General features: G+C 36.9%; 1 protein-coding gene across 1 annotated transcript in view; it reads left to right on the forward strand.

Moving 5' to 3' along the window:
• PRMT9 (protein arginine methyltransferase 9) overlaps positions 1-12610 on the forward strand; it is a 44750-nt gene that overhangs the window by 11479 nt on the left and 20661 nt on the right. The window contains exons 6-9 of the mRNA XM_043567839.1: positions 2300-2406; positions 5946-6138; positions 8507-8690; positions 11789-12506. Coding sequence (XP_043423774.1) covers positions 2300-2406; positions 5946-6138; positions 8507-8690; positions 11789-12506 — 1202 coding nt within the window. The remainder of the gene's footprint in view (positions 1-2299; positions 2407-5945; positions 6139-8506; positions 8691-11788; positions 12507-12610) is intronic.

The raw sequence follows: 12610 nt of genomic DNA on the forward strand, positions 1-12610 counted from the left end.
AGGGTGCCTTTCATTGTCAGTAATGGTATCACTGCTATCTATTGGCTCAGTGCAATCTTTTTCTGCATGGGAGCCATTGTATATGCTCATACAGATGTTGACTACAGTATCAATAAACTCTTGTCGTATACTGTATTTAATGTAACTGCCAATAAGGCAACAGAGGAAAGGGTCTATATCTGTAGGCATCTTGACCTAGAATGAAGGAAAACATTCCTAAGCTTACTCTTGTGTGGAAAAGCAAAGGACTATCCATAGGTGCTTTATAAAGTGACAAAAAATACACTAGTGCCAGTTGTGGACACCTTCCAACGTTCTGAAAAATTACTGATTTCTGCCAAACACTGTGGCCTGAGACGGAGCACCTGAGCATGGGAGACGATCACCCATAATCCCGCAGAGAGAGAGAGCAAGAAGAACCATTTGCTTAGTTGTGATCATGTGATGTTCGGTGTCATGTACTACTTGTGTTACAAGACATTGCTCATTTATCAGGTTAAAATTTATTAAAAATGTTTGCTCATCTTGTGGAACATTCACAGAACAACTTATATGCAATCCAAGGTTTTACTATACATCCTGTCAAGGTGTATACTTTGTAGGCGGAAAGAAATCCATGCAAAAACCACATTTAATCATATAACATATGCTTGTGTACCCAAATGGGGTATTCAGGCAAAAACACTCCAGGAAGGAATTCATGGTAATTAAGCTTACATTGTGGACCGGCATTGTGGAATTCTTGAGTAGGGTTGAGAAAGGGAAGTGCTTTCAGTCTCACAGCCCTCACTGATTGGAGTTTGGCAAATTATCAAAAGAGATATTGGTAACTGGCTTTGTATATGTTTTATGTACCAATTGATTGGACAGGACCAACTCTTAAAATTGCCAACTTATGTTTTGCAATGAAATCCTCTAATGTGGCCCACAAATTGTCGATTTGGTTTTTGTAATAGGTAATGTGAATGAAAGGCTTTTAACAAGAATTTACTATTTACAGAAAATGATTTGAATTTAAAATACCTAATTAAAGTTTAAAAAGAAGAGAGGTTGTTTTTCAACTAGGTAATAATGATTTTAAAAAAATTAGTGATTTTGGCTTCTCTGTTAGTCATACCCAGCAGTTTGTTGCTGTATACAGACTTCCTAGCTACCCTCCTTTTCCTATTTGTACTGATGAAAAAAATTAATGTATACACACACACATACATATAGCAATGAAAGTAAAATAAGCTTAAAAAAAATAAATTTAGTGTTAACATGGGATCCCATTCATTGTTTTTGATTTTTTTAAATACTGTGTTTTTATTCAAATATAATTAACATACATACAGTGTTATATTAGTTTCAGGTGTACAATATAATGATTCAGCAATTCTATACATTATTCATCACTCATCATAATAAGTGTAGTCTTAATCTCCTTCACCTGTTTCACCCATCCCCCCCCCCCCCCCATTTATCCTCTGGCAACCACCAGTTTATTTTTTGTATTTAAGAGTGTTTTTTTGTCTCTTTTTTTGTTCTTTTGTTTTTTAAATTCCACATATGAGTGAAATCATACGGTATTTCTCTGACTTATTTCACTTAGCATTATATCCTCTAGAGCCATCCATGTTGTTGCTAATGGCAAGATTTCGTTCTTTTTTATGGCTAATATTCCAATGTATGTGTACATATATATACACACATACATTATATATAAACACACACTGTATGTGTATATACATACATAAACTTCTTTATTTAGGTGTGATTGACATATAACATTACATTAATTTCAGGTGTAGAATTAATGATTCAAAACTTGTATATATTATGAAATGATCACCATGAGTCTAGTTAACAAAAGAAACTTTTAATTACATTCTTTAAAAAGATTTCATTTTTAAGCAATCTTCTGCACCCAACATGGGGCTTGAACTCACAACTCTTGAGATCCAAGATTCACATGCTGTACTGACTGAGCTAGCCAGGTGCCCCACGAAAGAAACTTACTTTTTTTTAGAGAGAGAGAGTGCATAAGTGGGGGAGAGGGGCAGAGGGAGAGAGAGAGAGTCTTAAGAGAATCCCAAGACCCTGGGATCATGACCTGAGTCGAAATCAGGAGTTGGATGCTCAACCAACTGAATCATCTAGGCACCCCAAAAGAAGCTTTTTAAAGAAAAAGTTCCTTAACTTGTTTATCCTTACCCATTGCTTTTAAGGTTTTTTAAAAATTAATTTTCTTTCTCATAATCATGCACACATATTTTTGCATACATATAACTGAATATAATTTTTATTGTTATATTTTTAGACCAGAGGTGAAAATGGTAATTGTGAAAAGTATGGGAAAGTTATACCAGCAAGTGCTGTTCTATATGGAATGGCAGTAGAATGTGCAGAAATAAGAAGACATCATAGGTAAGTGATTATTTAAGTAGTAAATATTAGAAAACAGTAATTTTAAGGAGTAGACTGTACTTGAAAGGTTATTTAGGGAATGTTTATTTGGATGAGAATTTGTAGTTTTGTGACCTTTAAATTCATGATGTTTATTCCAGTCTTAATTCCCTTTTTGCCTTTTTCTTTTATTTATTTAAATTTTTTTTAAAGTATTATTTTTTTAATTTGAGAGAGAGTGTGTGAATGTGGGAAGGGCAGAGGGAGAGAGAGAAAGAGAGAATTCCAAGTAGGCTCCACTCTCAGGATGGAGCACGAGTCGAGTTGGGGTTAACGCAGGGCTTGGTCCCATGACCCTGGGATTATGATCTGAGCTGAAATCAAGAGTCAGGCACTCAACTCACTGAGCCACCAGCTCCCCTTTCTTTCTTTTAAAGAAAGAATTAAAACCAGCTTTAGATTTTTTAGTGGAAAATTAATTTTGATACAACTTAGTATCCTTTTTTTTTAAGTTTGTTTATATTTAGAGAGAGGGAGAGAGAGAGAAAGCATGCAAGTGTGTGAACAGGGGAGGGGCGGAGAAAGAGAGGGAGAGAGAGAATCCCAAGCTGAGCCACCCATGCACCCCAAATTTAGTATCTTTTTGATGTGTGATAGATTCATATAGAAAAATATTAAGTTCAGACTGATTTCAGATGAAAGTGAAATAAAAATTTCCAGTGTGAAAATAATTTATTTTAATTTATTTCTCCTATTTTCTTCTTCTTAATAACTTTATTGATAATGTTTTGTGGTTATGTAGAATGAAATTTTAGGAAGTTTCTGCTCTGCAAATTCTAAGATTTACTTATCAAATATGACACAAGTGAAAATGTGATATTAAATATTTTTAGTCATAGAAGCCTCTTGGTTATTTTTTTCTTGAGCATTAAAAAATATTTTATCTTGCTAAAATACTGATCCTTATTTTATTAGGACTTTTTAAGGAGGCCCCCTTCCTATAACTTAATAGTAGTAAACGTAACATATAATTATTTTAAGAAATAGTGATGAGTAAAAGAAGAAAATAAAAATTATCCTAAACTCCTCACCATTAGATAACTACTGTTCATCTTTATTGTATATTCTTCCTTATTCTCTATGCATGTTACGGGGTGATAAGTAAAAATGTTTAGTGGTTGGTAGGGCATAGAGCATCAGCCAAACAGTGGCCTTAATTAGCAGATTGGCTGAATTAGTGTGCCTGGTTGAATGTCAGCTCTGTAAGTAAATGTGTATGTGTGTATAAATTTAATTTTGTTTCAAAAATATCAATAAATATATATGCTTTTTCTTTGTGAGCCTCTTCATGTTAATAGATATGCTGCATGATTTTTTAAAACCAATTTCTTATTGGGATGCTTGGGTGGTTCAATTGGTTAAGCATCCAGCTCTTGATTTCGGCTTGGCTCATGGTCTCACGGTTTGTGAGATCAAGCCCCACATCGGGCTCTGCACTGACAATGCGAAGCCAGCTTGGGATTCTCTCTTCCCTCTCTCTCTGCCCCTCCCCACCCCCCCGCCCCAGGAATAAATGAGCGTTAGATCATGACCTGAGCCAAAATCACAAGTTAGATGCTTAACTGATTGAGCCACCCAGGCATCCTGTGGTATGGTTTTTTTTTTTTAAGTTTATTTATTTATTTTGAGAGAGAGAGGGAGAGAAAGAGGGAGTGCAAGAGAGAGAGAGAGTGCACACACACACACACCTGAGCAGGGGGAGAGCAGAGAGAGAGAGGGAGAGAGAATCCAATCCGGCTCTGTGCTGTAAGCTCAGAGCCTGACAGCCTGACGCAGGGCTTGGACCCATCAACCATGTGATCATGAGTTTTGATAAATTTATATTCATGTATTTTATAAGAAATTAAAAGGAAGTTGTCATATCCTTTTTGTTTCTGTAGCACTTCTGAGTTATTAAAATCATTAATAGTTTCATTCATCTTTTGAGAGTATAATAAAATATTTTCTAGAAGTACACAATTCAACCTCAACCCTGTAAGGGTAGATAGACCAATAAATGAATACCTCTGAGATGAGAAAGATTGGAGTTTTGTTTTTGTTTTTGTTTTTGTTTTTTTGAGAGAGAGAGAAAGAGCAAGAGTGAGCCTGTGCAGGCAGGGGAGGGGTAGAGGGAGAGGAGAAAGGGAGAGAGAGAAACTCAAGCAGGCCCCATGCTCAGCTCAGAGCCTGATGCAGGGCTCAATCTCACGACCTTGACCTGAGCTGAAATCAAGAGTTGGATGCTTAACCAAGTGAGCCACTGGGCTCCTCTGGAGTCTTTCTTTTTCATAAAATTGTGCTGCTAAATGCTCATGAAGTGTTCTTTTCAGTGTAAACTTTTATCGACATCAGAACATTGTTATAGCAAGTGCATAAACCATAAATTTATGGTGTGATGAATTTTCATGAAGTTGATGCACTTGTGTAACTAATGCTCAGATCAAGGTTCAGAACCTTACCACCACCCCACAAAGTCCCTAGGTAGAAACCCGCTATCCTGACTTCTGACACCATAGCTGCTATCCTGACTTCTGACATCATAGATTATTTTGCTTGTTTTGAATTTTGTACAAGTGGGGTCATATAGAATGGTTTTTTTGTGCCTGGCCTTTTTTCAGTATCCATATCCACTGGTGTGTAGCTTGTTCATTCTCATTGATGTACGGTATGCCACTGTACAAATATACCAAGACATTTGCCCATTTTACTGTTGATGGATATTTACATTATATCCAGTTCTTTGATTATTAGAAGTAGTACAATTATAAACATTCTTGGACAGTCTTTTTGGGATTGTATACATGAATTTCTGTTGGCTGTATTCCCAGAAGTAGAAAAGCCACATACCTTCAGGTTCCTATATTAAGAATGAATCTAGAATGGGTATGTTCAGCTTGCGTAGGTACTAAGAAAAGTCTTCCAAAGTGGTCTTACAAATTTTAAACCCCTACCAATAGTGTATTAGACTTCTAGTGTAGATCCTAGTGTGTCTTCACCAACACTTGTTACTGACATTTCCCTTTTCCCCATTCTGGTGGTTGTGTAGTATGTTAACTTCATTTCCCTGGTGACTAGTGACATTGAGCAACTTTTTGTATGCTTTTTGGCCATTTAGATATGCTCTTTTGTGAACTAAGTCTTTTGCCCGTTTTTGTTTTTCTTTTATTTGTAGAAATTTAAAAATATATTTTGGATATATTATTATATATCCAATATATTTTGGATACGAGCCCTTTGTTGAATAGGTGTATTATAAATTGCTTCTACTCAATGTGCCTTTTTACTTTCTTAAAGCTGAGTATTTTTTGATGAACAGAGTTCTTAATTGTAATGTAGATCTATTTTTCATTTGTTTTCCTTTATAGTTAGTGATTGTGTATGTATTGTGTTTAAGAAACCTTTGCCAATACAGTTTTTATGTCATTTTTGTCTTTTTTTTCTCGACTCAATTCTAAAAACAAAAAAACAAAAAAACCCACCCCATCTTTCTCCCTTCCACTTCTCATTTTCCCTCTTACCAGGGTGTGTACTAAGGATGTTGCTGGGATCTATTTACCAACAAATGTGAAATTTCAGAGTCCAGCTTGTTCTTCTGTGGATACTGAAGAGACAGTGGAACCATATACAACTGAAAAGATGAGTCGAGTTCCTGGGGGATATTTGGCTTTGACAGAGTGCTTTGAAATTATGACAGTAGATTTCAACAATCTTCAGGTAAAAAAAAAAAGTTACAATTTTGAGCATTAAATTTCATTCATTGTTTTTTTTTTTTTTTTTTTTTTAATTTTTTTTTTTCAACGTTTATTTATTTTTGGGACAGAGAGAGACAGAGCATGAACGGGGGAGGGGCAGAGAGAGAGGGAGACACAGAATCAGAAACAGGCTCCAGGCTCTGAGCCATCAGCCCAGAGCCCCACGCGGGGCTCGAACTCACGGACCGCGAGATCGTGACCTGGCTGAAGTCGGACGCTTAACCGACTGCGCCACCCAGGCGCCCCTCATTCATTGTTTAAAGTACTACATAGAACAGTCTTATTTTATGAGTTTGCATGGGATTCTGTTTACTATATGTAAGGAAAATGATTAAATGGTAACCATTATTTTCTCCTGAAATTATTTACTTTAAATACATAGGAAGAAAATCCCTAAAGTTTGTTGGGAATGTATAATGTGCCGGGTGCTTTCACATGTGTTCTTAGATTGCTTTTACAACAGTGTTGCAATATAGTTATCCTTGGGCTGTACAGATGAGAGAACTTTTGTTTACATTCATTTTCCTCAGATTATGCAGGTGTGAATGCAAGAGTTATAACCTAGAGCTTTCTGACTTTTCTCAATGTTGTACTGCTGTTTTAAGTTAACAGTATTCCTTGAAATGAACAGTAATCCAGATCTCTAGATTGTATGTGTATTAGGGCGAGCACCCATATCAGTTTGCCCAAAAATGAGAGATTCCCAAGGCGCGGGACTTTCATTTTTAAAACTAGAACAGTCTTGGGGCACCTGGGTGGCTCAGTTGGTTGAGGGTCCGACTTCGGTTCGGGTCATGATCTTGCAGTCCCTGGGTTTGGGCCCCACTTCGGGCTCTGTGCTGACAGCCCAGAGCCTGGAGCCTGCTTCGGATTCTGTGCCTCCCTCTCTCTCTGCCCCTCCCCTGCTCGTGCTGTGTCTCACTCTGTCTCTCTCTCAAAAATAAATAAACATTAAGAAAAATTAAAAAAAAAAAACTAGAACAGTCTTGAGTAAACCAGGACAAGTTGATGGCCCTAAGTGTCTGTGTGTGTGTATCGGTGGGTGGTGGGAGGCTGTGCTACACAAAGGAAGTGCCTAAGGAAATGAAAAAAGGTCACATCGAGTCCTTCTCTGAAGGTCTTTAAGTCAGATTAGATGAAACCTGCGTGAGCACAGAACACTTTGTGAAGGTCATTTTAGCCTAAGATCTTTGTAATTTAATACATTTAATATAATTTAATCCCCTATTAGTTGTTACTAGATTTTTCTTGAGGTGGTTTGGAGCTACATTAACACTTTGACATTGATTACTGAGACTGAGCTTCAAGATCATTTCTTTTCTGATACAACTGTACAGTAGGGATCAACATGATTATAGTTGCTAAATACCCCAAAGCTGTCCTTATTTTGAGATTTTCTTATGTTAATTTTTCTTTGCCACAGTTAAATTTCAAGTAAAATCTGCTTGTTTTAACACTTTCAAGTAATACAGAAGAATAGAAGAAAAAGTATATGTCTTCCTTTTTAATTTATTTTATTATTTTTTAAACTTTATTTATTTATTTTTGAGAGAGAGTACACACATGCATGTTGCTGGGGGAGGGACAGAGAAAGAGAATCCCAAGCAGCTCAGAGCTCCAGGCTGAGCGTCCAAAATCAGGAGTGTGACACTTAACCAACTGAGCAACCCAGGCACCCCTTCCTTTTTTTAAATCTAGGTCCTACTTTCTCAGGTCACCAATTTGAAGTATATCTTTTCAGACTTGCTTTTCTGTTTTTCTACACACACACACACACACACACACACACACACTCATGTGCTCATGTTTTCAAAAACAATCCCTATTTCTTTGCCATTCACTTCCTTCGTTCAACAGTATATCCTGGATTTGTCTCTACATCAGTATTATGTATGTGCCTCATTTTATTTTTAATGTTTATTTTTGAGGGAGAGAAAAAGCACACACATGCTTGTGCACAGCGGGGGAGGGACAGAGACAGAAGGGGACAAGGATCCAAAGCGGACTTTGTGCTGGCAGCACAGAGCCCTATGCGGAGCTCTAACTTGCGAACTGTGAGATCATGACCTGAGCTAAAGTCATATGCTCAACTGACTGAGCCACCCACTCACTCTGCCTCATTGTTTTTAATAGTTCCACGGTATTCCACTGTGGTAGATTGGAGCTTCTCATTTAGTATGCCTGAAATGGCTATAGGTGTGTCAAGATACTGATTCCCCCAGTGATGCTGGGCAGATCTGAGAACTTACAGAAATGGAAAGAGATGTAATAGTAGGGCATGTATATATTGCATATATAAACTGCTTTCATTCCTTTTACGTTTTTGTCAGGAATTAAAAAGTCTTGCAACTAAAAAGTCTGGTAAAATTGGTATTCCTGTGATTAAAGAAGGCATACTAGATGCTATCGTGGTTTGGTTTGTACTCCAGCTTGATGATGAACACAGTTTATCCACAAGTCCTAGTGAGGAAACATGTTGGGAACAGGCTGTCTACCCCGTACATGACCTTGCAGGTATATCTTGTCTAATTTTTGTTTGTTTGTTTGTTTGTTTAGTCTTGTTGCTTTAATCTTCTAAGCATTTCAATCAGTGTAAGAAAATTTACTTTGAATATGAAGTTTCCAGTTGAGGGAGATTGGTTAAGTTTTTCAGAACTTTCTTTTTTAAAAAGTAGTTTTAAATAGTTAATATATATAGTTAAGAAAGAGAATAAAACATAATTGCTGCATACCATTCAACAATGTCTATCGTTAAATCATTTCTTCAGCTCTGATTACTCTGGTTATCAGCAGATAATAGAATGCTAGTCCATTTTTTTTTTTAATTTTTTTTTTTCAACGTTTATTTATTTTGGGGACAGAGAGAGACAGAGCATGAACGGGGGAGGGGCAGAGAGAGAGGGAGACACAGAATCGGAAACAGGCTCCAGGCTCTGAGCCATCAGCCCAGAGCCTGACGTGGGGCTCGAACTCCGGGACCGCGAGATCGTGACCTGGCTGAAGTCGGACGCCCAACCGACTGCGCCACCCAGGCGCCCCTGCTAGTCCATTTTTTATAGAACATGGTAGAAAAGTACTAGTGCAGGAGTGCTTCCTGCTTTTAGGATCGGATGGCATTTGTGGAGCCACGAGCCATGGAAATGCACACACACACATATAAACAACATTTTACAGTTTTAGAGGGCTCATAAATTCATGGACTTCCTTAGAGAAGTTCTATGTTAAAGATACTTTTCTGTAGAAAATTTTTTGCTAGCAATTTGATGGGTTTTAGTGTAGTTCACGTAAGTTGTATTACATAGAAAAATTATACCTGTTTTAAACTGGGAGGTAATAAGTTTCTATTTCTGTTTAGTCTCCTAGTCAAGGATTTAATTTGGCAAGACCATTAAGTCATGGGATGAGTATAGTGTTGTGGCTAGTATGGTGTTTTTGGAGTCAGTCAGGTAGATTTGGGATTCAAGTCTTAGCACTGCTACTGACTCTCTGGCTAGCCTTGCTGGTTATATCTCAGAGCTGTTATTATGTGATGTATAAAAATGGGATGCTGCTGCCTACTTGGTAGGATTGTTGTAGGGATTATCAGTGATAATGGATGTAAAATGCCTATCATAGCAACTGGCACTCAGTAAGTGGCATTTTTTCTTTATTTGTTTTATTTTTAAAACTATAATTCCAGTATAATTAACATATTGTGTTACATTAGTTTCAGATCATCAATGTGATAATTCAGCAATTCTCTATTCAAGCTCATCGTAAATATACTTTTTTTTTAATGCTTATTTATTTTGAGAGAGATTATGTATGCATGTGCATGCATGTGAGTAGGGGAGGGGAGGAGAGAGAGGGAGAGGGAATCCCAAGCAGGCTCCACGATGTTAGTGCAGAGCCTGATGGAGGGCATGATCTTAGAAACCATGAGTTCATGACCTGAGCTAAGATCAAGAGTCAGATGCTCAATGCACCGAGCCATCCAGGCACCCCATCATAAATATATTCTTAATTCTCACCTCCTATTTCACCCATCCATCCACCTCCCTCCCCTCTGGTAACCATAAGTTTGTTCACTGTAGTTAAGAGTCTGTTTTTTGGGTTGTCTCTTTTTTTTTCTTTGTTTGTTTATTTTGTTTTTTAAATTCCACGTATGAATGAAATCATGTGGTATTTGTCTGTCTCTGACTGACTTATTTCATTAAGCATTATACTCTGTAGATCCATCCATATTGTTGCAAATGGCAAGATTTCATTCCTTTTTATGGCCGAGTAATATTCTATTGTATGTATATATCACATCTTTTTTTTTCTAAGTTTTTATTTAAGTTCTAGTTAACATACAATGTAATTATAGTTTCAAGTGTATGCTATACTGATTCAACACCTCTATACATCACCTGGTGCTCATCATACCAAGTGTATTCCTTAATCCCCATCACCTATTTAACCTATCCCCCAGCCCACCTCTCTTCTATACCACATTTCTTTATCCATTTATCTATCAGTGTTCTCTTGGGCTGCTTCCATACCTCGGCTATTGTAAATAATGCTGCTATAAACATAAGGGTGTGTGTATCCCTTTGAATTAGTGTTTTCGTGTTCTTTGAATAAATACCCAATAGGGGTAATTCCATTTTTAATTTATTGAGGAACCTCCATGCTATTTTCCACACTATTCCCACCCACAGTGCACATCTTTGCCGACACTTGTTTCTTGTGTTTTTGATTTTAGCCATTCTGACAGGTGTGAGGTTATATCTCACTGTGGTTTTGATTTGCATTTCCCTGATGATTAGTGATGTTGCACATCTTTTCATGTGTTATTTTGTTTATTCTAACTTTCTTATAGTAACTTAGATGCGCTTTAAAAATTTTAATCCTTCTTAGGGAAAGGACATTTTAAATGTGTAAACAAAAGAATAATTTGTATTTTCAACCATCTCTAAATGCTGATAAGAAGAAATTGTGATTATACGTGCACATTTTAAAGTTTTACCAAGTTTGAAAGTTCATGGATAAGACCATGATACACTCTTTATTGTAGGACTTAGTCCTTCCTTATATTATCAAATTCCTAAACATGAAAGAATGTTTAAATATAAACAGAAATATTACTGACAAGGTTCTATTGAATGCTGCCTTGTTCTTTTTGGAAATTGCTGTTAGAGAAAAGAATGCCCCTTTAAGCTAAAGTGAGATTTGGTATTGATCCCTGACTTTTATTTATCTTTGTTATTCGCTTCACTACTGAAGAGGATTGGGAGTCTCCTGTACCCCTTTCCCCACTCCATAATATGGGGACATGATACCTAGTGATTGCAGTAAAGGCACTATAAAACTAACAGTTGGGGTCCAATAATGGAGCTCTTGAGTCTATTATGCCATTAGTTAATTGAATCTTCAAACTTAAGTTTTTCACTAAGTAAAGCTGTAGGGATTTTTCCTAGTTTTTTTTGTAGGACATGAATAAATTAATTCACTTAATTCTATTAAATCAATAGATGTAATCTTTCCTGTAGTGATTTCAAAATGAGGGGAGGGTGGAAGTATTTGTATGATTCTTAGACTTATAAATATATTAATTACAATTTTTCTTTCTTTCTTACTGTTTTATGGAGACTACTGGATAAAATCTGGGGACCAGGTGATGATGGAAGTGTCTTGTCAAGATTGTTACTTAAGAATTCAGAATATCAGTGTTTTCAGTTCAGAACATGAAATGGATGTTGGAAAAGATTTTAGCAAGGATAAAGACTTGTTCTCCTTAGGAAGTGAAGCTGAACTCTGTAGTGCCCTGGCTAACCTTCAGACCAGCAAACCAGATGCTGTGGAGCAGACATGTATATTGGAATCCACAGAAATTGCTTTGCTTAATAACAACCTCTATCATGAAAGCTTTAAAATGGCAATGAGAAAAGTGTTGTCTTCATTGACTCCAGAGAAACTGTGTCAGGCCATGGATACTCACTGCCAGAATAACGAGATGAGCTGTGTAAGTGGACAGAGTAATTCAGAAGAGAGCATCCCTGAACCATTCTATGTGTTAGATGTTTCCGAAGGCTTCTCCATTCTGCCCATAATTGCTGGCACACTCGGGCAGGTTAAACCTTACAGTTCTGTGGAGAAAGACCAACATCGTATAACTCTGGACCTCATATCGGAAGCCAATCACTTTCCTAAAGAAACACTTGAGTTTTGGCTGAGACACGTGGAAGATGAATCTGCTGTGTTGCAAAGGCCAAAATCAGACAAGTTGTGGAGTATAATTATACTGGATGTCATTGAGCCATCTGGGCTCATTCAGCAGGAAATAATGGAAAAAGCTGCAATATCCAGGTAAAACACAAAATGCAACTTTTGTATTTTGAGCTTAAATTAATATAAATTGGTTTAGTTCTTCAGTGGCATAACTGTACAGATGAGTTATGATCATAGTATGT

Source organism: Prionailurus bengalensis, chromosome B1, assembly GCF_016509475.1.
Source record: "Prionailurus bengalensis isolate Pbe53 chromosome B1, Fcat_Pben_1.1_paternal_pri, whole genome shotgun sequence".
In the NCBI taxonomy this organism is placed as follows: domain Eukaryota; kingdom Metazoa; phylum Chordata; class Mammalia; order Carnivora; family Felidae; genus Prionailurus; species Prionailurus bengalensis.